General features: G+C 40.2%; 1 protein-coding gene across 1 annotated transcript in view; it reads left to right on the forward strand.

Moving 5' to 3' along the window:
- Window positions 1-25,082, forward strand: part of prmt3 (protein arginine methyltransferase 3) — a 32,054-nt gene that overhangs the window by 4,345 nt on the left and 2,627 nt on the right. The window contains exons 2-5 of the mRNA XM_005942057.3: window positions 5,176-5,363; window positions 9,371-9,457; window positions 16,565-16,615; window positions 17,211-17,298. Coding sequence (XP_005942119.3) covers window positions 5,176-5,363; window positions 9,371-9,457; window positions 16,565-16,615; window positions 17,211-17,298 — 414 coding nt within the window. The remainder of the gene's footprint in view (window positions 1-5,175; window positions 5,364-9,370; window positions 9,458-16,564; window positions 16,616-17,210; window positions 17,299-25,082) is intronic.

Here is a 25,082-nt window from a genome sequence, read left to right on the forward strand (position 1 = left end):
CGTTTCTTTCTCAGCTATTCCACAATACCCCCTCCTTTGCCCATTCATCTCTCAGTCTTCATTTCTTTTTCAGTCTTTCTCTCAGACCATCAGTCCAGATTCTGCCCAATCAGCACCTCTCCCCTCACCTGGCCCTAACTCGGTTCAGTAATCAGAGTAAAATGAAGTGACAAGTCCAATGTTTACGTGCCTATGTGTTGGTGAAAATGTGTGTGCACAGTCATTAGGTATAGTGACACTCACAGGGTCACAGGCAGGCTTCAGCTAATAATGAGAAGCCATGAGATACCCATCACTGAGCTGTCACTATCCATTCACGCATTTTATAGCCTGGTGGGTCGAAGGTCATGTGAGACTGAACACAAACACGTATGCCAGCAACAATGATTCAAATGTGATAATTTTAAATCTATAAATATCTTCTGTGCAAAAGTTTATGATATGCTTCACAGGAAAAACAAGGCCAGGTTTGTCACATTACACGTATATTACAATTAAACAATCCATTGCTTATAATATTTTATGCTTTACCCTTTTCTTTATTACATAAAGTACTTGATAAATTGATTTTGTTTCATGTTGTTTTTATGTTAAAAAAAATCTCAAAATATTGTCCTTTTTCCATCATTTCCAAGTGTTGCTTCATTCTAGGGTTTTGCATATTGGGACATAATAACAAAAATATTGTCATTACAGGTTCTAAAATGAGATACATCCTGAGATGAACAGCAGCACAGGATATTGCGTGATTGTTGCGGTTACCCTGTTTCATCCAAGTTCAGCTGTCCGACAGATGGCTTCACATTTAACACTAGTACTGGTATACAGTGGAGTTCATGGTCTAGTCACTGATTGCGTAGTTCCTGTGGCTGCAAACAAGCCCAAATCATCACCCCTCCACCACCATGCATGTATGAGGTGTTTGTGTTGATATGCTGTGTTTGGTTTTCCCTAAATGTGGCGATGTGCATTTTGGCCAAACATCGTCACTTCGATCTTGTCTGTTCAAAGGACTTTGTTCTTGAAATCTTGTGGTTTGTTCAGATGCAAACCTACGCTGTGCTACCATGTAGTTTTCAGAGAGAAGAGAAGTTTCTCTAAGAATTGCTCAGTTTGACATTGGGGAGAATTTGGTGGGATGTCCACTCATGGCAAGAGAGGAACACATCTTGAATGTTTTTCAGTTGGGAATAATCTTTCTCACTATAAAACAATGGACTTGAAATTGTTTGTAAATGGCCTTATAGCCCCATTTGCTTCTCTTAAGATCATTGCACTACATTTTTCCTCCTTGGCATTGTGTTGAATACTTCAGACGCACAAACCGAAAAACACCAAAAGTTTGCTTTCAAAGGGCTGCTCACACTTGCCTATGATCAGTTAATCAAGTGCATTTGATTAGCGGCACCTCTCCATGTAGAAATGATTCCTATAGAAATTGTGAAATAAAGAATACGTGATGTAATTCATGTTTTGCAGGCCATCTGAAGTCGTATTTATCTGATTTTAAGACCTGTTAAGAACCAGATTATTTTTTATTATGTCGTGACATATAAAATCTTAGAACTCAAAGAGTTTGTTTTTCCTGTGATTGTTCATCATACAAATTTTTTTTAATCACTTTGTATTTGTTGCAGAGGAGAAATAAGTGACATGAAGATAATGTTAGTGTGACCTTTGTGTCCTTGGACGTGCGTTTGTGTGTCTGTGCGTGTGTGTCCCCTTGGCAAAGTCTAGTGCTGGACACGCCTACTGTAGCAGGGATTACCTCAAAGGTGACTTTGAGTACTTTGGCAGGCATTAATATGTCTGTCTGTGGAACAGCTATCCTGTACCAAAAACTCTTTACGGGTATATAGTTGACATCAAAACAAACCCCAGATGTACGTCCATCATGGCTTGAGTCACAAGGTGGTCTCTAGTTAGGTACTAAACATTGTTTATTTTTTGGTTGTTTGTTATAGATGTCTTTAGCACAGGGGCTGATACTTGCATTACTAGTAGCAGGAGTAGTTTTATATCCTCATGAGTGTTTTAAACTCTAGTTTAGGCCCTAGGCCTCAGTGTTGACTAATGTTGCTTCACAGTAGGAACAGCAATGGCTTCAAGCATCTCAGCTCTAACTTAATCACCAAGCATATTAGTCATCCAAAGAAATTTATTCAGATGTGAAAATACAATGACAAGACATTAACTCATGTTTAATGCTCATTTTGTGATGCAGATAGTTCATTTGATAGACAGTGTTATATAATTATAATACATCTTATAAGAGTTTTTTTCCTATGAGGCGGCAGGATATTGTAAAAAAATTTGGAAAATAATTTTAAAAATGTGCTTATTTTTTATCAGTAATTATTTTGTGTCAGTTAAAGTTTTGGGGTCACACCACAATCTTAAATTGCCTCAAAAGGCTACCATTTCATATGTTTCTGTAACAAGCCTCAATCTGCTTTTCCACAAGTAATGAATCAGTCGTAGTCTGGGATCACACCAATTTTAGCTTTTTCTCCCTCATTCTTTATCACACAGCATAGTTATCAGTGTTGCTGCTGAATGAGAGAGAGAGAGAGCGAGAGCAGGCAAGTGCAGGCAGACTAACACTGTTATTGATGCTGTGGAACTTTCGTTAGCACCTAAAGTAATGAAAGGGATAATGGACAGAAGGAAGTTGTTGGTTGGGTTTTTTTGTTGTTGTGTTTTTTTGTCTTTGTGTCTGCTTGAAGGGGAAAATGAGTTAACTATTTTTTCCCTCTTCTTCAGAAGTTATCCAGTGCACAATGCTAACTTCTTGACAAGATATTTCTTGTGGGAACTCTGTGCACAGAACTGTGAGTGCAGTTTGAGTGCTGATACTTAATGGAGATAAAGCATTAGTACTTGACTTCTTTTATGCTTTCAAACTGATAAAGGGGAGTGAATTTCTACTAGATTCTATATTTTTGTGGGAAACGTTTCTGAAGAGTGGAGGCTAGCCATGGTTTTGGAATTGGATGTGTGTCCACACCCTTTGTCTTGAGCCATTTAGTATTAAAGTAAAGTGTGAAGAATGAAAGTAGGACAAAGTGGTAATCAGGTCAATGTTTTGTGCACATGTGATGGATACAGTCATTAAAGGAGCTTCATGAAATTGATGCAAAACTCCACACCCCCAGGATCTTAAGGCGTTCTCTGATTAAATTTGTTGAATAGTTTGTGAGTTATTAAATTTGCTGACATTAAGGATGTCTCATCACTGAGAACAGACATTTATGGGAGCAGATTTTTTCACTCTCTCCTTTAGTTGTGATTAATGATCTTTTGAGTGGAGTAAATAAAATCCCAGAATATTCTCTCATTGTTGTCTGGGCAGCCTTCCAAGTGTTCAGGATACAGATTCAGTGTCCTTCAAAACTGTGGACAGTGATACATATGTTTGGTGCTGTTATTTTACTGGAGTGTGTTTTGTATTGTTCGGAAAATTAAAGCAACAGTTGAATTCAATTTAAATGCATTACCAACTGAGGAGGGGCATATCACTGTTTAAAATGCTTTTGGGGGATTTATCCTGTTTTTTTTTTTACCACATGGGGACCCAGTACGGACTCTTTATGCCGGCGAGGCGTGATTGCGAATGTCGCTCAGGTGCATCTGTCTCCCCTGCAGCTGCACCGGAGATCATGCCCCACCACAGACTCCTATGAGCAAGTGCTTAGGTGACAGTGGGAAGGAAAAACTGCCCTTTAACAGAAAGAAATGTCCAGCAGAACCAGGCTCAGGGAGTGGAGCCCATCTGCTGGAACCAGTTGGGGGTGAGGGGAGGAAGACAGGGCAAAGACACGCTATGGAAGAGAGCCAGAGATTAATAATAACTAATAACTGAATACAGCAAGGTGTATAAACACATAGTGAGCGAAAAGGTGACTGAAATAGACTGCAAACAGGGTGTAGCATCAGCAGACAGGGTGCCGCAGTCAACTTTAGTTGGAAGATGCTGACTTGTCTACAAACACTTGTTAACTACTAGCCGAGCAGGAGTAAAACTTGGAAGTAGTGCAATTGAGACCAGAAATGGAGAACATCCGCCTTCAAAGTAAAAGTTGCATGTATTACTGTAGCCAACACCTTTTTAGAGTTTTTACTTTGAAGGTAGACGGTCTCCATTTCTGGTTGTTATCGTACTTTTCATACTTTCACTACTGGTGAAAGAGTAGTTTAGGAGAGCTTGCAGACAAGTCTTCATCTTCCACAAAAACTCTGAGCAACCATAGCAATCTGCTTGCAAATAAAGTATTTGCAAGGAGGTTTTCAGTCCAGCACTGTGTTGCTCTTTGTGAATGCCATCATTCCAGCAACCACTCACGAACTGGTTGTGGGAATGCTCAAAAAGATCTAAGTGGCAACCATGATAGGAATTTGGGGAATTTCCATTTGTTTGCTCTCTTATGCCAAATGTTATCAATTCCACTGACTCTACCCACAACTATAAGTGCAAGTGGTCAATTCAGCTGCACCTCATAGGGTACACAGCACCATCCCTTACCAAAGTAAAGGAGATGAAGTTTTCCTAAGTGATGCACCACCCATCACAGGAAGATCCTCACACATTGATGTTGTGTTTTGTATTTTAAAGTATTACATCGTGGTATGTTGTATATTTTGAATGAACCTATAAAGAACTTGCACTATTACAATATTCATAGTTCAGTATTTATGAGATTGCTACTCAATAGCTACATTAAAAAACTAAAAGCGAGAAAGAATATTTTATTTAATCTCTATTTGACATAGTTGTCTCCTCATTTTTAGTGTTGCTCTATTGCGTGCCTTTATCATCATCCTTAAGCAATATTACATGAATTAAAGGGACTGAAAGCTGAAATATAGGCAAGATTTAAAGTAAAGATTAACAGATCGATGAAAAAGCTCAAAGTGGGCAGGAAGAGAAAGTATGCATGTGCTGAAGGATGAGCAACTGTTGTCAGTCTTTACAAGGTCAAGAAAGGATTTGAAGGAATATTCATGTTATGGAAAAGAGATATAACTTAAGTGTCTTTTGTTTTGTTTTTTGGCTATTTGACTTTAGCCCAAATTTGGCAGTTTCTCTGCTGGATGTGAGTGTTTAGGCTTACTGATCAAACAGTGGTGATGCTGTTTTACTAATTTTGGTCATTTGTTTGTTTCGCTTCCTCACAGTGTACCCAGACCTTTGTAACATCAGCCTGGCAGCTGTGGGTGATGTACAGAAGCATCAAGAACGCATTGCATTCTGGGATGATGTATATGGCTTTAACATGACATGCATGAAGAAGGCTGTGGTGCCAGAGGCTGTGGTGGAAGTGTTGAAAGCAGACACACTCATCTCTGAACCTACAGTCATACAGGTAAACATTCAACCTTCTGTGTAGCTCCTTTGCAAATCCAGTGGCAAGGCTGATATTTAAAAGTAATGTCCTTTACCAAATAAAATGACAATACAACCTAAATGGTTGGCTTGTCTCTGTATTTATTTGGGGTTGTTTTTGGCTGGACACACAGTAGATAATTAAACGTGACTTGTCAACCAAAATAACTACTAGAAACTTTTTGTCTCTTTAAGTTAAACTCTATTTTTTCTCTCATCTGACTTTGCACAGATATTTTTGATCAAGCTTACAACTTTGACTTTTTTTATTGTTCTGCCTTATTTGTGTTGCAGTGATTAGAGATCAGATATTCAATTTTGTCTTCGTTTGATGACACGAACAAGTAAAAATGTTCTGCAGCAATACACCTGTACACACAAATGGGAGAAATAGAGTCTTCAGGGCTCAGGCAGTTAAAACATCGACAGAGAACGAGAGCTGCAGTTAGCTGTATAGAGAGATAGGGCCTTATAGTTTGTGTGTGTATGTGCATGTGTGTGTGTGGTGATGCTGTAGAGCTGGGTGATTGATCTGTCTAATCCTTGTTTAAGTTCTTCTTAAGGAAACTTCATTACTCTCAGCACACTGAGGACAGAGTAGTTTTAGCTGTGCTGGTGGGAGAGTGGTATACAGAGAATATGCAGATAAAGACACAAGGAGTCTCATATCTAAGAACACCTTTTGTGGATATATCTCAGAAGGATTGCTCTTTCCTCTTTTCTCTAATACCTTTTATATGTGGGATTTTTTTTTGCCAGTTGGCCTGTTTGCTAAGTACCGTGTCCTCCACCCATCTCAGAATGTGATGAATGAGGGTAGAACTTGATGTAATGGAATTTGAAACCTCTAATCGATAGTTTCTCCCCTCCAGTGACAAATAGACAGCCCCTCTGCCCAAATTACAAGGACTCTCATCTATTGCCTCCCTTTGATACGATCCAATAACATTCCATTAAAGCTGGCTGCTACTCCGGAAAATTGAGAGCCCTTTCATGGAATTATATATTCCAGCTAAGCAGATAAGTTTTTTTTACTCTCAGTGAGAAGAGATAGCAATGTTCAATCTGAGCAATGTTTAATTTGTTCCCTTTAAACCTGCCTTATGTTATGCAGTTGTTTCCAATCATAAATAGCTTAAGAAGTAATTTTGCTCCTTGGTACTCCAAATTGTTTCTTAAGAAAAGCGCAATGTTTGCTACATACAGTAGGGGAAATCATTATTTGATTCCCTGCTAAATTTATAAGTTTGCTCATTTACAAAGAAATTAACATTCTCTCTAATTTTTATGATAGATTAATTTTAATAGAGAGAGAGAAAAAAATGCAAACAACAAAAACAAACAAATCAAAAAACACATTACATAAAAGTTACTACCCAGCCAGAATTCTGGCTTCCACAGATTGGCTGTGTACCCAAAGGTTACAATCAATCACTTAACTACAGATACTACAGATCTCAACTCGTATGCTTAAAGCACTGTCCACAGTTTCTTCCATGCCAACATCTCCACCACCATTGCCAAGAACACAGAGCTGTCAAAGGGCCAGGGACAAGGTTGTAGAGCTACACTAGGCTGGAATGGGCTACAAGACTATCAGCAAGAAGCTTGATTAGACAAATATTGGTGCAGCCTTTTGGAAATAGAAGAAATATAAACAATTTCAGTCTCCCTGCCTCATGGTGTGAGGATGATCATGAGAAAGGTGATGGATCAGCTCAGAACTACACGGGAGAAGTTTGTTAATGATCTGAAGGCAGTTGAGACCACAGGCACCAACTACACCATCAGAAACACACTACACTGTAATGGATTGTAATCTTGCAGCGTCTGCAAGGTCCTCCTGCTCAAGAAGGCACATGTACAGGCCTCTCTCGAGTTTGTCAGTGAATATCTAGATGAGTCATAGAAGGCTTGTGAGACAGTGCTGTGATCACAAGAAACCAAAATCAAGCTCTTTGGCATGAACTTGACCCGCTAAGTTTAGAGGGAGAGAAATGTACGACCCAAAGAACACTATCCCCAAAGTCAAGCATGGAGGTGGAAACATTATGTCATGGGGCTGTTTTTCTGCTAAGGATACAGGATTACTTCACTGCCAATAGATGGGACCATGTCTTGGAAGAGAACCTCCTTTCCACAGCCTAAACAGTGCTGATTGGTCTTCCTGTGTGATAATGACCCAAAACATACTGCCAAGGCAACAAAGGAGTTGTTAAAGAAGAAGCACATCCAGGCCATGGAGTGGCCTAGCCAGTCTCCAGACCTCAGTCCTGTAGAAAATCTGGAGAAGGAACTGAAACTTCAAGTTGCCAAGTGACAGCCAAGATATTCTGCCTCTCTCATTTCTTTTTGAGAGAGCAAACTTACAAATTCAGCAGAAGACCAAATAATTATTTTCCCCACTATAGCAGTACAACTTGTTGGGTCTGCGCTTCCATAGGCCCCGCTGGTTTAGAAACTTATTCCCGTTAACAAAGCAAGGAAGGAAGACGAACAGCTTTAACTGGTTTTTACTTGCTAGCAAGGGAGGCTGGTTGGAACCAGGCTCTTGGAGCTAACCGCTCCTCACCTGTCTCCTAGCCAACTTCAAATAAACAGCCTTCCTTGCAGCCTTTTATTCTGAGAACACAAGCATTACTAAACAACAAAACAGAACCCTCACATAGGATGTCCCATAATAAAACACTATAGCCTCCCCCACCAACAGACTGGCTGGGGAGGTGGTCAGAAACAAAGGAATGTCTTTGATCCTACAGTTTGAACCAAGACTTACAAATTTAAGTACAATAATGGCAACATTTAACAATTTGACTCCAACACAACTGTATTCCTCCACTACCAGTAAGATTCTATCCAAAATCACTCTATATTTAAATCTATATTTTACTTTTTAGTCTGATCTAATTCTAGTATCTGAGTGATGAATGTAAAAACAATATCCTCTATGTTTGAGTCCTCGCAATCGCTAAAATGAACAAAGAGAAGTGTTCTTGGCATGTATTCAATTTTCTGCTTTTGGCTCTCAGCTTCCAGTTACTATTGAAAGCTGTAGTAAGTAAATTGTCACAGCCCTAATTAGTCACCATAACTGTTATAAAGTAACATGATTCATTTAACTGATCTGGGTGCTCAGTGGGAGAGTGTATCTAATTAGAGTTGCTATATAAATAATGTCGGATGATTGTCAGAATGCTGTAGAGGAAAGTCATTTTTCCCACCCTTGACAGGATAATAGACAGGTGCAGGATATGATTTAGGAATCATTTCCTCTTTTGTGACAATTGTAGGGGATAGTACCCTTTAAAGCGCCCTTTAACTGGGCTGCAGTCAGCTATTTGTCTCCAGTAGGGAGACATTTTTTGTTTTTTTTGGCCAACTCGAGTTAGTCAAAATATAATTACTTTCCAACTTTTTTCTAAGCATATATTTGCATGAGATTTCTAACAGAAATGCAATTTATTTAAAAAATCACCATTTATAGTGAGTGAAATCATAGCTTTGTACCAAAAAAACACAGTGATGGCAGGAAAATATGCCAGTTTTCAATTTGCCAGGCAGTACCTGAACAAAGCACTGATGCTAACATGTTCGCATTGACTTCTAAAACACAACATAGATTAACAAAGGCATCCTGTACAGCACATTTAATTTTCTCAGTAAACAATTCTGTGTACAGGTATGTTATTTCCAACATGTCAGCATTGGTTCTCTCAGACATAGTGACAATAGAGAACTACTGGGGAGATTTTGTAAGATAGCCACACTATTATAAGAAATCTCTACTCGCCCAAACTTGGTGAAGAGCTTTGATTTGACCAACTCTGCTGTTATGAACAAACAAACTCTGTCACAGACTCTATGTAAAATTCAAAAGCAAAGTATACCAACAAGTTTTTTCTGTTATTCTTTGAATTACTTCACAGTTCACACTGTCATTATTATTATTAATCTTTTTTTAAATGCAGTTTTGCCTTTTCCCTACAGACAATTGACTGTAACAGAGTGTGTCTGTCTGAGCTGGAGTTTTCATCAGATTTCCACTTGAAGATAACAAACACCACAGATTGCACGGTAAGTCAGATATATACGTGCTGGCTTTTGTTCATTTGTAGTCTGTCCACATGCTACACAAAAAGCCCCTGAAACAACATTGTACATCCGCAACCATTTATCAGAAATACTGCGTGAAAGGAACAAGGTGGTACAAACAGAAGAGATATCTGTCAGCACGTGCTGATATATTATGTCTCTGTATTGTCTCTCAGTTGGATGTTGAATAGAGTTTCAGCTTGAATTGGAGACACCAGGCTAATGTGATTTTGTATTGCATGCCATACAACATAGTCAGTGTACATGGCCTGCTTTGCTTTCCATGTCATACATAATTAATTACTTCATCACCCACAAATACTTTGTGGGTTAAAAACATGTAAGCACATATTAAAAGAAAGGATTTCAAAGCTAATCCAGCCTTGTTAACTGGTAATATTCAAACCACATTTGTGTATGCCCTTCCAAAAGTTTGCTCAACCTGTTAATTTATTTATTTTTAGCACTCAAAGCACATGTGGAATGATGAGAACAACTGTAGTCCTGTGTGAGGCATTATCTGACTCCTAGTTGAACCTGTGAGTAGGTCAGCTTGACCAAAAACTTCAGTACAAAATTGAAGTGCATGGCACCAAAGCATGAAGAATGCTTTATGAGTCTATTTGGACTGGCTCTGGCAGCCACCATCAGCCCCTCCAGTCATGCCACCCAATTCCATGAACTTCCTACAGCATCACAGACACATTTCTCTCTGCAACACCAATAATAACCACCCAGCTAAAGAAGAGCCTCACTACTGTGGGCTCGGAGAGAAGTGATTTGTCCATAACAAGGCCTATTGTGTTGAAGCAGCTTTGTGCTGTGCTGCAGTGTTACCGCACTGGTGTATGGGTTTAATGGATAATCAATAGGTGGTTATTATCTGGCTTGTGCTCCCTGGGTAAGGCTGGTGGATTTAATGGGATTTGTAAACATCCTTTCATTTTTCCTGTCTTCTCTGCTCTGTAATTGAAAACATCCCGTTTCTATTTCTGGATTGTAAGTCCAGTCATGTTAGAGGTAACAGATGATAGGATCATATATTACGGAAGTGGTTTTTCAGTTTATTGTTATTTTTTGGCAATACTTTGTCCTGCTTTCTTCCTGTTGTTTCACATGTCTTATTATTCTCAGTTGCTGTGATGTATGTAGGAGGACAGATACTGTATGTGTGTGTATGTCTGATGTGTACAATTTATTGTTCAGTCATGCTTGTTTCATGTAGGGTTGTTTTGGTTTTGTTGCATTTATAATGCAGGTACTCTAAGTGTCACTTGTGTAAATTGTAAATACCTGCCTTGAGTATCCAGCCTGCTTGTCTCAGGATTTACAGATGGACTGTTGCCCTGTGGGAGTAGCATGTTGTTACCATAAAGACACTGACCTGTAGTCAGTATTGGCCACAGCTCCTCAGTAGTAGTTAAGATTGGGGTGTGTGAAGGGTAAACTGCTCCTGGACCAGTGCTCAGGGATTGGTGAGAGAGAGCTGCTTCTCCTGTCCTGTGATGGAGCGCCTGCTTTTGTTCTCCTATCGACAGTCCATTCATCAGCTCAGCCTGCCTAACCTTGCATTAAATGAACAGCACAACCCCTGCGTCTGCGCCGCTCACGCACAAGACAAATCCTTTCACTCTTGCTGTTTTTTCCCAGTCCCTTTTTCCTTTCCTCCCTCTTGAATTCCACACACTTTGCACCCTGTTTACATGCAAACGTTGAAATCTACCTGCTGCATACAAACTATATGTGCTGAAATTTTCATTAAAACTCTGACTGGTCTGGCATCTGTATCTTTTTTTTTTTTGGCTTAACCCTCTAAAGCATTGCTACCATCATGATCCATTTACCTAAACTGTAGAGTGAGTAGCAAAATATCTCACCCCCTCTCCTAAGGGTGGAAAAGATGAATGCTGATGGCATAGCAGGAGAGAATAAGTTTCTGTCTGTAATTAATTTTAACACTGCTGTCTCGGTGCTGCTGACATAGCTACTGTAGCGCTACAGAGAAAAAAAAGTGAGCAATCTATCTCTTACCTGCTTTCCATCAAATTTGAATTGGGTGTATAAGGGGGGGGGGGGTGGCCTTCTGGACTGACAGGACAGGTACTCTTCAACTTCAAGGACAATTTTCAGAAATCCACTCTAACTCTTAACAATGCAGCACTATGCAGCATTTTGAGTTAAGCTATCAGTTGATTGTCAGAAAAAAACTGCCTTGGCAGGTTATTTCCACTTACAAATCATCATCAGCACACTGATTTATGCAAATGTCCTGAAAGTTACAGAGGAAGTGTTCTGAGTTTAAACTTAAAAGTCTGCATGTCTGTAGAAGGGTAATACATGCAGCACTTTTATTGGCTAGATTATATTTGATTGAGGAAAAAAATGTGCTTAGAATGTGTTTTCCCTTCAAATAGCATTGTCTAACATTGATACAGTTCACTATTACTACTGTTATTGTTATTATTATTATATGTGATCACAAAGTTGTATAAAGCTTGTTCTGGGCTCCCTCAAGTTAGGTCAAAGCAAACTGATATCCACCAGGTCCTTAACACTGATTAGTAGCCATAGTGATTCTAACAGTGGTAATTCTTGTATGTATTTATGAATAGTGGTTGTAACATTCAGCACTGACAGCATATAATGGCACTATTTCCGGTTCAGTATTTAAAAAGGGCATTTGCTGACCAATGCAATACCAATCTACTAAATTTGGTAAACCTGTTAATTAAACAAAACTGTGACCTGTATAAAATTAGTCAGTAAATACAGGATGTAACCAATTAACAGATAATTAAAAGAGCCTTTGGCCTGATTAGTGATTTAGAGCAGCCATTCCCAAAGTCAAGAGTCAAAGTCAAGATATACTTAATTTCAAACTGAATTTCTCTTATTACTTGTTACTGTGTCCCACACTTTGGGACAAACAAATTAACAGTGACCAACGCCCAAAGGTAAAGGCTTTAAAGTGACAAAGCTGGAGTTTGTCTCCATGCCGTGTGACTATGCTATTTTAACATGCCCTCCACTCGTGCATTCATCAAGCACTCAGGAGCAAAGCTCAGCAGTGGAGCAAACAGTCGGTTTTGCACAGCTTGCCTCTCGACCTTCTCTAACTGTTACTGTAGAGCATCACGAATGAGGAACACCACCTGCAGGTGTGCTGACTCGTGCTCCACCTGAGCCTCATGGCTGCAGTTGAATGGCGAGGCTGAGAGGAGAAACGTAGGGGGAAGGGGGGAGGAATTCACAACATCTTGCTCGTGAGGTGGTCGTGCTTGAAGCCTCCACGCCTGGATAAACCCCATCAAAAGCGCATTAGACCTCTATTCTCCCGCCCCCTCCCTCCCTCCACCTCACCGCCCCTTCCTTTCCGTCCTTTTAACCCACCCTCTCTTTTCATACATCCCCCTCCCCACCATCGTATAATAGTATCTGGACGGGCCACGCGGCTCGCTGACACATAGCCAGGCGAAAGAGGAGCGATGATGAATTGCTCCCTGTTGGTGTTATCCATGATGATAATTATTAATTTTCCCCCTGTTCTTCCTGGAGAATGGGGGCCGGAGAGCTGCAGTCTTGCAGAGCCTCCTCCGTGGGCTGCCAAGAATCCCACTGTCATCACTTATCACAGACAGAGCCGGGGCCCAAGGCTAAACGCTGATGAAAATGAAAAGCGCTCGTTCTGATTTGTCCTGTTTTTGGTGTGTGGTTGTGTGTGTATGTGGCTCTGTGCTTCCTCTCCTCTGTCTTATGTTTTTGATCCCTTTTTTGTCTTCATCCCCTATATGGTAGGAAACATAGGCTTTTATCTGATTTCATAAGATGTCAGGTATGACACAAAATTTTTTTTGTTTAACGCTAAACAGGACAGCTTTTTTCCAGCAAACACCTACTATTTGCTACCTGCTTAGTAGATGGAGCAGTCCATCTACTGGTGAAGAAAATTGTAACATTTAGCATAGAGATCACTGTTTAGCATTGGCGGCGGTCTTATATCGGTTGATATTAGCTATTTGCTCATTGCCAGTACTGGTACCATTAACTGTCGATAAATGTAAAGTAAAAAAGCAAAGATGTGTGAGAAACGCCATTCAATCATGTTATGAGTGTTGATGGTGTATAGTTTGTGCACATGAGCGTACTCTTTAGTGTCCCTGATGACCACACACATGTTTGGAATCTGAGCAAAGTCAGGAAGTGTGTGAACAAGTTATCGGTGACAGCATTGTCACATTATAAGCTCATAAAACTGACATAAATGCTGAGACCAATACTTTTATCAAAATATCGGCATTAGTATTTGTCTTAAAAACGCTATATGCCGTGCTGTAATTTAGTATCCTTCCCAGTTTTTGGAGAAACTGAGGAATAAAGAGAGAGATTACCATGCTTAAATTGATCAGATGGACAGAGACAAGGCTCAAAATAAATATGGGAGTACACGGGCAAATATTTGCCCTCTGGTTAGCTATAACAACTGTGTAATCTGTGACATGATGCCTGTTGTCTGTTTAAATACTAAAATAATTTCCATTTCAGGGAATTCACCTTTTTTTTTCCATGCGAAAATAAACAAACTTCTTTTTACTGTTTTCAATAGCCATCTGAAGTTGAACTTTCAAGCTTTTACTAAGTCATTTCGGACACCTGGATAAGTTTGATAAGTTCTTCTCTTCCTCTTTAATTAAAAAAGTGCTAAAACATGTACAAATCCGGTGAGAGTCATCCAGACCTCATTTGATCTTCTTCTGTTTTATTTATGAGGCTGTTACATCCTGTTTTTTCAGTTGCGATTTTAATGGGGCTCTGAGCTGCTAAGCTGTTTGTGTATTTGCAAGTTTCTCTGGCCTAAATTTTAATTGCCCGTCTCGCTGGCTGTGTGAAAGTTGCACAACGCAAGAAGTGACAATCAATCTCGCTTATGAGGCATTGTCATCGACGAGGCGTGATGAGGATGATCTCTGCCTCTCTGGTTGAGAGAGGTGAATCTGCTCTGCCTGACGAGTAATTACAGCTAATTTCCTAATTACCTGAGCAGCGAGCTTCTCTGTAGCGTTCATTAAAAGCCATAATTGCATTGGGTTGACATGCTCTTTTATCCACTTTGGGTTCTTTTCTCACGGTTTAGCTGCGACTTGCGGTGCTGCCCCTGCCTGTCTCAGTCGATAAAGGTTGATTGAAGCCTCGGTGCATGGAGTTTATTGAACGCAGCTTCTGACAGCAGCATGATTATCAGGGTTGCGTATGTGTATCTTTGAGTGTGCTGCAAATACTTTTAGTATTGCAAAAAAATCTGAAATTGTTTGGAGAGTTTTACAGAAGCTGTGAACAGATGGTACTGTATTTTATGTCTTGAAAGAAGAAGCAGCATTCCCTCTGGCATTTAAATGGTTTCCCCATCCTCCATTCCCCATCTTCCATTACCTTGCAGTTTTTGTCTCCCTACCTTTTGTCTGTTTTCCTACCTTTACAGCTTCCTTTCCTCTCTTCTGTATACTATTTTCCTCTCTTGCATTGATTCAGCTCTTCTTTGTCTCAGAGAGCCGGCCTCCAAGTTGTCAGCTGCATCAGGATTAAAAGCTATTAGTTCTGCATCATTGCCACTACAAGTGCGCTCCTGAGATTGATAGAGTGGCTTTGTTCCTCCAGTGGGGGCAGATATGAGAGGAAAACAAACCTGGGGGGGGGGTTACACCTCATATTTGACAATGGTCACCTAAAGACTTTCCCTCAGTTTGTTTTTCAGTCAAATGTGTTTATGGCGCTGCAGGACTACAGAGCATGTTTTGGAGCAAAAACCACACTTCCTTGCTGGCTTTTAGTGAATTTACACAACTGTAAGACATGTTAAAAGCTCATTATTGGACCAGAGATTTTTCAGATGTCCGATTTCCCTTTTCCTTGTGGGAATTGTTGATTTAAATTCAAATGTATGGAGTAAAGCGTCATTCGTTTTCCTTAACCTTTCCTTTTCTTCTTTTCCTGACTTTTGAGATTTTTTTTTACATTATTGGAACACTGCCACCAAAATAGCCACCTTTGATCATTTCATATAACAAGCTAAGGTATATATTTTTGTTACTGTCAGCAAATTTCGCCCAGTGTTGCCTCATACGGTAATTTGTTTCTTTTGTCCAGTGACAAGTCTCAAGCGAGGTGAGAGGGAGCACGCGGGGACATGTTGTTGACTCAGCCTAAATGAGAAAGCAAGTTGTTTTTGAGAAGTGGGGCTGAAGAAAATAGAATGCAGTTCCCAAACAACTCATTTTGATATCTACTGTATGTAAGCTGGCATTGCCACTGTGGCTCTACAGACCACACACTAGGGCTGTGCAATACTGCACACTGGCCCTGTAAATAGAGGGACAGTACTGCCGATACCAATACCAGTGGAGAGCAGTGTGTCGTGATTCATGAGATGAATCATGTTCAGTTTTCAAACTCTGAACATATTTTAATGACCACCAAATTTGGAGGCCTGGAATGTAAATATCCATCTGATCATGTCTCTGTCAATGTCTGTGCTTTAAATGTTCTATAGGCTAGAAACAAAATAGAAAGTCAACACAAAAAGGTTCAAACATTTTTCATTGTGCATGTTTAAGGTTTATTTTATATTATTTTTTAAATTAATGTAGTTTAGTTGGCTTCCTACTAAACTTAGTGGCAGTATTGATCAAAGTATCGATCCTATCATGCTAGTATTGATCCAATAGCAATACCAGCCTTGATATCAATACTATTGATACTATTGATATTTGTATCGATATGCCCAACTCTCACACGTAAGAATAACATGACAAAGCTGAATTGCGCTTTCTCCTTTAAGGAGCACTTTAAACACAAAGATAAGGGTGCATATCGAAAGTTTTTTTTTCTCCCAGTTTGTTTTTACTGTCTTGTTCTTGAACACAGTCCTTATCATGTGGCTCATATTGCTCATTAATATCTCGAGACATGGTCTGCCTCCAGCCTCGTGCGCACTCGCTCTCTCAGCTCTGCATGTCACCGTTGCAGTGTAGTCAAACAAATCCAGGGGTTTATTGTACTGTCACATTCTAACACACCCCTCATATTTCATTGCAGGCAATTGTGGGCTACTTTGACATTTTCTTCGACAAAGGCTGCAGCAACAAGGTAAGCAGCGACCGAGCCATTTAACGGAAACTCAATTATGTTCACGCTTTAGCGTGTTCCTCCTCCCTGAGGCATTCGCTGGCAATCGACGGGCGTCCTAGCCGACTGCTGATACAAGCACTTACCCAGCAGAGCCGGCCAGTTGGAACAGGCGATGCCAAGCTGTGTGAGCAGCACAGACACGCCTTCTGATTGCACTTCCTCTTTTACCTGAAACTCAAGTTGCATTCTATTGATTTGAATTTCAGTAAGATTCTGTTTATTGTACATACTCAGCTATAAATGATTCAGAGACCAATAGCTGTAAGAGTGGGTCAGCTTTAACAGAAACTCACCTCACCTTTTTTTTCTGCTTTCTGTGGCATATTTGACAGGATTCAAAAAAACATGGTTTCCTCTTTTGAAATAGTTTCACATTAATGCTAATTTCTTTCACAAAAAGCTGGCCCTATAAATAGATTTGAAGTCCTTAAGCATTCAAATGTTTTGTTTTTTTGCAGAATAATACAAAATGACAAAGTGATCCTCCTTTATAGAAACTCAGTACTGACTTTAGGATGCTCTGCTAATGTTTTTTTCCTCTCCACATTACTAGGTGATGTTCTCCACTGGTCCTCAGGTCACAAAGACACACTGGAAACAGACCGTGTTCCTGTTGGAGAAACCTGTGTCTGTCCAAGCCGGTGAGTCAACACTTCACTGAGAAACACTCTACGATGCTGTGCAACGTTTAGTGCTACTGTCTACTCAGTTCAGTTTAATTTTTTTTACTCTTATTTACATACTTTATAGGCAGGTTTGCATTTAATATTCAGGTGTGGTAATTCTCATGATATCATTTCACTCTTCTGGACCCTTTGGGGTGCGTCATAGCGTGTTGCAGTCAGTAATCTGTCTGTGGTGGAGATGTAGTGAGGCTGGTTGACACCCATTATCCGTCAAACACAGTGACAGCGAGGGATCAAAACAAATCGCATTCAGCCATCAGAGGCACCATGTAAAACTTCATCTGATAGCCAGCTGCAGGCCTCTGAATCATGATATGTTACAAGGGAGGCGTTTTGTAACTGGCCAGTCAGATATCTGCGGAATCGCTGTATCAGCACGTTAAAAGACAGTTAACTGATAGAGCTTGATGTGAGTCGTATTTGTATGATTGTTTATGGAAATGACTTTCTTTAAGCCCAATCTCCACCAAACTGAACTGGACGTCTTGTCCTGTGTCTTGTGTTCACTAACAGCATCACACAGTGATTCATCTAATAGCTATATTTTTTTTAAATATTACAGATTTCACTTCATTGTGAGGACACTGACGCAGAAGTACATTATTAGAAGACATTTTGTTTGATGGTGTCATGTGTGTCCATTAGAATCACAAGCAGATGCCCAAGGCAGGGTACTCAGAGCCATTATGCTATCATGTCAAGGCCCCTTGTGGTGTGGCTCTCACACTTTACAAAATGCCATCAGTTACTAAACCCTCATATAAGCACAAAAGTGTGACACAAGCGTGTCAGTGTGTTTGTTGTTGTGAGGACATTTATTTCACCATTTATTTTATTATATTCACTTAAACATTTCCAAGTTTAACGATCACAAGTAACCGTACAACTCTTAACCTAATTCTAACTATATCCCTAAAACTAAATCTTAAGCCTCAACTAGGTTTAAAAGGTGTTTCAAAAATTGAGGGCTGGCTAAACCTAAAATTTCATCCCTCAGATAAATCATACACACTCTTTTCTTCAGTCACTCACTCATGTTGCTTGCATGAGCAGTTCTCGAGAAAGCTGCAGTTTCTGATCACATAAGTTGGTCCTTAAAGCTGGCTCTCCAGTGGCTGGCAGTAAAGGCATTCTTCCTCAGTTTAACACACAGGGGTTTTGGTGTTAGAAAACAAAGTCAGATCACCTTATTAAAAAGTCTTTTCATCTCAGAAATGGTTGAAGAATTTGAAGGTTCCAGCATGTTTTCCTTTTCAGACACGGTGCTGATTCTCAAACTCAACCAGCCAGTTCTTTTCTCTTTATTGTAAAAGAAACGATTATTGCTGCTAGTGTTGCATTCAAAAATGGTGTTCCCGTCACAGTATATCAGTTTAGATACAGTGGTGTGAAAAAGTATTTGCCCCCTTCCTAATTTCCTGTTTTTTTGTATGTTTGTCACACTAACTACCAGACAAAGATAACACAAGTAAACACAAAATGCAGTTTCTAAATGAAGGTGTGTTATAATATAAACTAAGTGTGGTATATCACATCTTGGGACAGCTGAGTTTAATTTCTCTAGCCACACCCACACCTGATTACTGCCACACCTGTTCTTAATCAAGAAATCGCTTAAGTAGGACCTGCCTGACAAAGTGAAGTAGACCAAAAGATCCTCAAAAGCCCGACAACATACCAAGGAAATTCAGGAAAAATTGAACAACAAAATAAATGAGATATCTTAGCTTGGAAAAGGTTATAAAGCTGTTTCTAAAGCTGTGGGACTCCAGCCTACCACATTGAGAGCCATTATCCACAAATGGCGAAAACATGGAACTTTACTGGGGTGGCTGGCCAGCCAAAATTAACCCAAGAGCACAGCAACAATTCACCCAAGGGGTCATAAAATATCCCAGAAAACATCCAGAGAACTGCAGGCCTCACTTAAGGTTAAGGTCAGTGTTCATGTCTCTACCATAAGAAAGAGACTGGGCAAAAGTGGCCTGCATGGCAGAGTACCAAGACAAAAACCACTGCTGAGCAAAAGGAACGTAATGGCTTGTCTCAGTTTTGCCAAAAAACATGTTCATGATCCCCAAGACTCCCCAATATTCTGTCGACTGACAAGACAAAAGTTTAATTTTTTGGAAGGTGTGTGTCCCATTACATCTGACGTAAAAGTATCACAGCATTCCAGAAAAGGAACATCATACCAACAGAAAATATGGTGGTCATATAATGGTTTGGGGCTGTTTCGTTGCCTCAGGACGTTGAAGACTTGCTGTGGTAAATGGAACTGTGAATTTTGCTGTCACCAAAACATCCTTAAGGAAAATATTTGGCCATCTGTTTGTGACCTCAAGCGGATTTGAGTTCTGCAACAGGAAAATGATCTAAAACACACCAGCAAGTCCACCTCTGACTAGGCCACTCCAAAGTCTTCATTTGTTTTTCTTAAACCATCCAAATCCTGATCTAAATCCGATTGAGATGCTGCGGCACGACCTTAAGAAAGGTGGTTCATGCTCGAAAACCTTCCACCGTGGCTGAATTACAACAATTCTGCAAACGTGAGTGGGCCAAAATTCCTCCACAGCCATGTAAAAGGTTCATTGCCAGTTATCGCAAACGCTTAATTGCAGTTGTTGCTGCGAAGGTTGGCCCAAACAGTTATTAGGTTTATGGGGGAAATCCCCTTTTCACACAGGGCCGTGTAGGATTGGATTTTTTCCCCTTTAATAATAAACACTTTCATTTGGAAAAAACATTTTGTGTATACTTGTGTTATCTTTGTCTAGTATTTAAATTTGTTTGACGATATGAAACATTTAGATGTGAAAAACATAAAAAAGAAAGGGAAATCAGGAGGGGGGTAAACACTTTTTCACACCACTGTAATACATAATGTCTGGATGATTTCACATTTATTACTGCTGTAAACTCTTTCTCTCTATGTTATCATAATGGGAATCATGGATATGTCTGCTGAAGTGGGAATGGATGAGCTTTGAGACTGGCTGTCCACTCAGTGGCCAGATATCAGACTTAGTCTGCTGTAATAAATGACCTGTGTGGGGACAGAGCCGCTTGATGTCCAGCTACTCCTAGCCGTGCTCAGCCTGCGAGGCCAGCACCCAGGGTGATAAGAATGTCAAAACTTCTGATGCTGCACAGACGCTATCACGGGCTTTGCATTATCCTAGGGAAGATAAATGCATCAGAGAAAGCAGAGAAGAATAGTATGCTAAAACAGAACAGAACTAGGAAGCTGCACAGTGATACCAAGAAGCATTATGCACCAGATTTTTTTCACATAATAGTGCATGACATGGTCATGTGAAAAAGAATAGTGTGAAAAACACAAAAAGTTCAACCCACGATTTAGTAGTCTGTGGAACCTTTAGCAGTAATAATTTTAAGTTTTACTTTTCTGTTTAATTTTGTCAGTCTAATACATTGTTGTTGAGCAATTCTGACCACACTTTTTTTTACAGTGTTTTCTCATTTCATTGATGTTTGTTTTCATTAATTTATGTACAGCTCTCTTACAGACCTACTACAGCATTTCAGTTATGTTACAGTCAGCATTTTGACTGGGCCACCTTGATTTTGTTTTTTCCTTCTTCAGCCAGAGATTTGTTGCTATGCTAAAGATCATAGTCCTGTTGCAGCAAGGCTGTAGCTCTCAGACAGATGGCCTGACATTAGACTGAAAAATATCTTAATCAAGGGGAGTTCATGGTAGGTGCAATCACTCCATGTTAACCAGATCCTGTGGCTACAAAACAAGCCCAAATCCTCTATCGTGCTTAACAGTTTGTATGAAATGTTTGTGGTGATATGCTCTGCTCTTTTTTCAGAGAGAAGAGATTTTGTCCTGTAGTATGCACTGCAAGGCATATAACACCACAGATCATTTTTACCATCTGAAGCAGTGCCATCCTTTAGAGCATGCACAATGCTAGACTTTACTGTCCCATCCCTCTCCTTATGCCAAAAAATGAAGAGAGACAGCGATAATATGAATGCATCAGCCTATTTTTTGGTAAAAGACACGTTGGTAATAAGAATAGTCAAAAATTAGGTCTAAGGTCCATCTCAGGTGAAATCTCAGGGCACAAAGTGAAGTTCATCAGAACTGGTCCACCAGAGAGTGACCTCAGACTAGCAATATGATCATGAACAGGAGATCATTTAAATCAGGTCAAGTTTTTTTTTGAGGCAGAATTCTGTTTAATAATGGATTGGATTTATATAGCGCTTTTCAAGGCACCCAAAGCGCTTTACAATACCACTATTCATTCACTATATTTCAAGTTTATTTCAAGTTCAAAGATTTAAGGAGCACCAAAACTGTTCTATGGGCTTATGACAAAGCAGGGCTTCATTATTATTATTATTATTAGTAGTAGTATTATTATTTGTATGCATTTTTGTAGATTTCTAGATTTCAGGAAACTAAAGAGCCGATTTCCTTTAAATGTGCGGTGTACATTAATGCTTATTATCATGTGTGTTATCATGTTTTCGGGACCTCCAATAAACAACTATCCTGTACACAACCGGTGAACACCAAAAATGTAAAAAACCTCATGTGCCAATGGCCAGTCTGTTCACTGAGCATATTAATGTCAGAAAATCAAACAGTAACATCTACAAGCTGACAGTTATAGTTTTTGCTAATTTGGGTTAAAAAAATTACAATTTAAAACGAAACAGCAGATTTGAATATAAGTCTGGAAGACAGCTGGCTGGTGGTGTGTCTAGGTATACTCCTCTTTTGCATGTGCTGCCATCAGCTTCTGGCTCTGGTAATCCTTCATCGGATGTTACCTTTCCTGTAGAAACTTCTGAGCTCTGGTTATTTTTGGAGTGTAATGGATATGACTACCTCTAGAGGCCACTAGACCTCAGTTTGTAGACTTAATCTTGTTCATTCCTCCCACCTCTACACATGTTCTGTCTCACTCTGGTCTTCTTTGATCAGTGCTTATTTTACCTAGTCCTGCATTATCTAGAAGGCATAATGTCATGTTGCACCATTAAACACACAGACACAGATGTGTTTGTAGCCTGAGCTTTTTCAGCCTAGAAGATTCTGCCTCAAATTGGACTGATTAAGTCCATAAAGATCCATCAGTTTGTGCATGCGTCTCAAGCTTGAACCGAGCAGTGCAAGCAGAAAAAGTTAAATGGAAGAATAAAATGAAGGGAGAAGCAGGTTATTGATGTGCTTCCTCTACCCCAGCACCCTAACGGTCTCCAGCCTCCTCCAGGGGCCGTAAACCAGAAATGGAGTTTTTAACAGCATTCACCGGCTGCCTGCTAGGCTCCCATGGTGTACTTTACAACACCCATATACACACATTCTTCTTTACACACTGAAATGCACAATTGTTTTTGCATAGTTCTGTACTAAACTTCCCCTTAGCTGTAAGAGAAAACTTTCTAAAGTCACCTTGAAGATGATAAAAGTCTCTGTTACACACACATACACACACAACGGCCTCTCCTCTTGGGTTATGACTGAGAAGCACTTTTAGCTCTGATTGGCCGAAGTAAGGGCTGAGCATAAACAGCCAGTGGTTGTGTTTCATATTGGCTCAGGCTGTGGTGATTTATCGTGGCGGGACCAAATCTTATTTGATGTGTTTGTACGAGGTGCAGCAGTAATTAACTCTAAGGCCGCACTTCTGTGGGAGGCCCTTGCTCAAGAGAGAGTAGGCACGCAGCAGCCTGGAACAAAACATCGCTGCAAATCCTCCCGACTGGCAGCGTAATAAATTAAACAGAAAATCATTTGTCATGCTCTGGTGTGTTTGTGTAGCTCTAGTATTGAAGAGGAGGGTCTGTTTTTCACAGTTTTACCTGCTTAATGTTCACTGGAGAAAGGTCACATTTTCTTCTTTGCCTTTTTTTTGTTTCGGTCCAAGAAAGTACCTTGAGCTGAAGCAGTGCCCTGGTTACGTGCTCAGAGCTAGTCAGAGCAGCTAAAACATGGGCGTGCATCATCATCCAGGCTTTCATTGGTCAGTCAGGTAGTCTTTATTCCTGCCCCCATTTTCATGACTCACCTCGTGTGTCCTGAGTGGAACCGTAGCTCTTCCAAATATCCTCACCCCTCCCTCCCTGCCTCACCTCTCCAGGCACAGTTTAAACACCTCTTTACCTCCTCAACCCTCCCCCTCTATCCTGTTTGAACTCTGAGGGTCCTTGAGCTGTCGAGCAGCAGTGGCCGAGCTAAGCTTAAAGTTCTTCAGGGTTGTAATTCAACACATGGACCAGTTGTGAGTGCAGACCGGTGCTCGGGATATACAATCCATCATCTCTGCACCTCTGCCTCTTCGCTGTGCGCTGAACGAGACCTGAGAAGCAGAAAAGGATTAGATGAAAGCAGATTGGAGCATGAGGGAGTATGCCAGAGAATTGTGAGTGAAATGTAGCTATGAGCATCACATCAGTGTCAGGTGAAGTCAGCTGCTGTGGCTTGCCCTTTTGTATAAAAATATACATCAGGATGACAGAAGGATTCCCAGAAGCTTTAAGAGTGAACATGTGCTTGAAATGAACTATTTTTAGCTCTGTTGTGTTGCTAAATTAACTGTGCACGCGTCCCTCTTTATACTCTCTGCGACTTTCCCTCCTCTCCTTGTATTCCCTTTCTTTACACTTTTAGAAAAAGATTTTTAGAGGGAGATGGTGGTACTAGTTCTACAGGAGACTACAGGAGTGCTAAGTGAAATGTGAATGACAACAGTTTAAATGAATCACATATAACTCTGGTGTAATTTCATGGAGAAACGCTGCACTGGGCTGACATGGGCGCTTTCTGTGGGCCTGGTGGTGCTTAATGATACTGGCACGGTGATGTATGACATCGCAGTGAAAGCCCGACACCGTTCCCCGACTCATTTCCACACATGGTTAACTCTTTCTCCAAGGTTCTGAACGGCCAGTTTACTGAAAGCACGAGGCCCTCTTCCACTGGGAGTTTGCACTGACTGATTACAGCAGAGCTGCTTGCATACACCATGACTGAAAAGACACTCTGTCATGGGTTGTTTGTATGCTGCAATACACAGCTGACATTAGACGGACAGCTTAGAGAGCATGAGTCTTTGGTAACAAGACATTTTTATTTTCCTTTCAGTGCTGTTTTAACAAAAGGTTACCAAAGGTCAAGCAATTATTTCTTTGGCCTTTATCAACCTCTTATCAAGTGAAGTTTGACTGCAGCCTCCCAAAACCACCACAGTCCGTCACAAGACTACCAGTAAGGCAAAACCCAGTCCTCTAGAAACTTATGGCTTAGGTATATTCAGTTCCTAAAAAACAAGGATAAGGAAAGAGAGTTTGTTTCATAGCTATCATTGACTGATTTCTAATGGTTTTCTTTTTCAGCTTTAGATTGTGGAAATTGTCTCATTTTATAAGTCAAATGCACAGAGACCAGACTTCAGCCTTTGTAGAGACACAGGAAAAGACAAACTAGGCATGTGTGTCAGTGACCTTTTCCTTCACAGTTGGGTAGTTTTGCTTCTATATTGTTGACCGATGACCAAGTTTATTAAGTTGGGTGTGGAGTCGGGGGCAGAATGGTGTCTTTCAGTTTATTACTATGGGATGTATCTTGTTTTCAGGTTTGCAACATTTCTGTGTATTGTCTTTTGTAGAAATCTTTTGGTAAAGTTTTATTAGTTATAAAAAAAACAAACTGGATGATTGGCATGAAAAAAGAACATTACAAAAGTTATTAA

The sequence above is a fragment of the Haplochromis burtoni genome, unplaced genomic scaffold, assembly GCF_018398535.1.
Source record: "Haplochromis burtoni strain Fernald_Lab_line unplaced genomic scaffold, NCSU_Asbu1 Contig_330, whole genome shotgun sequence".
NCBI lineage: Eukaryota > Metazoa > Chordata > Actinopteri > Cichliformes > Cichlidae > Haplochromis > Haplochromis burtoni.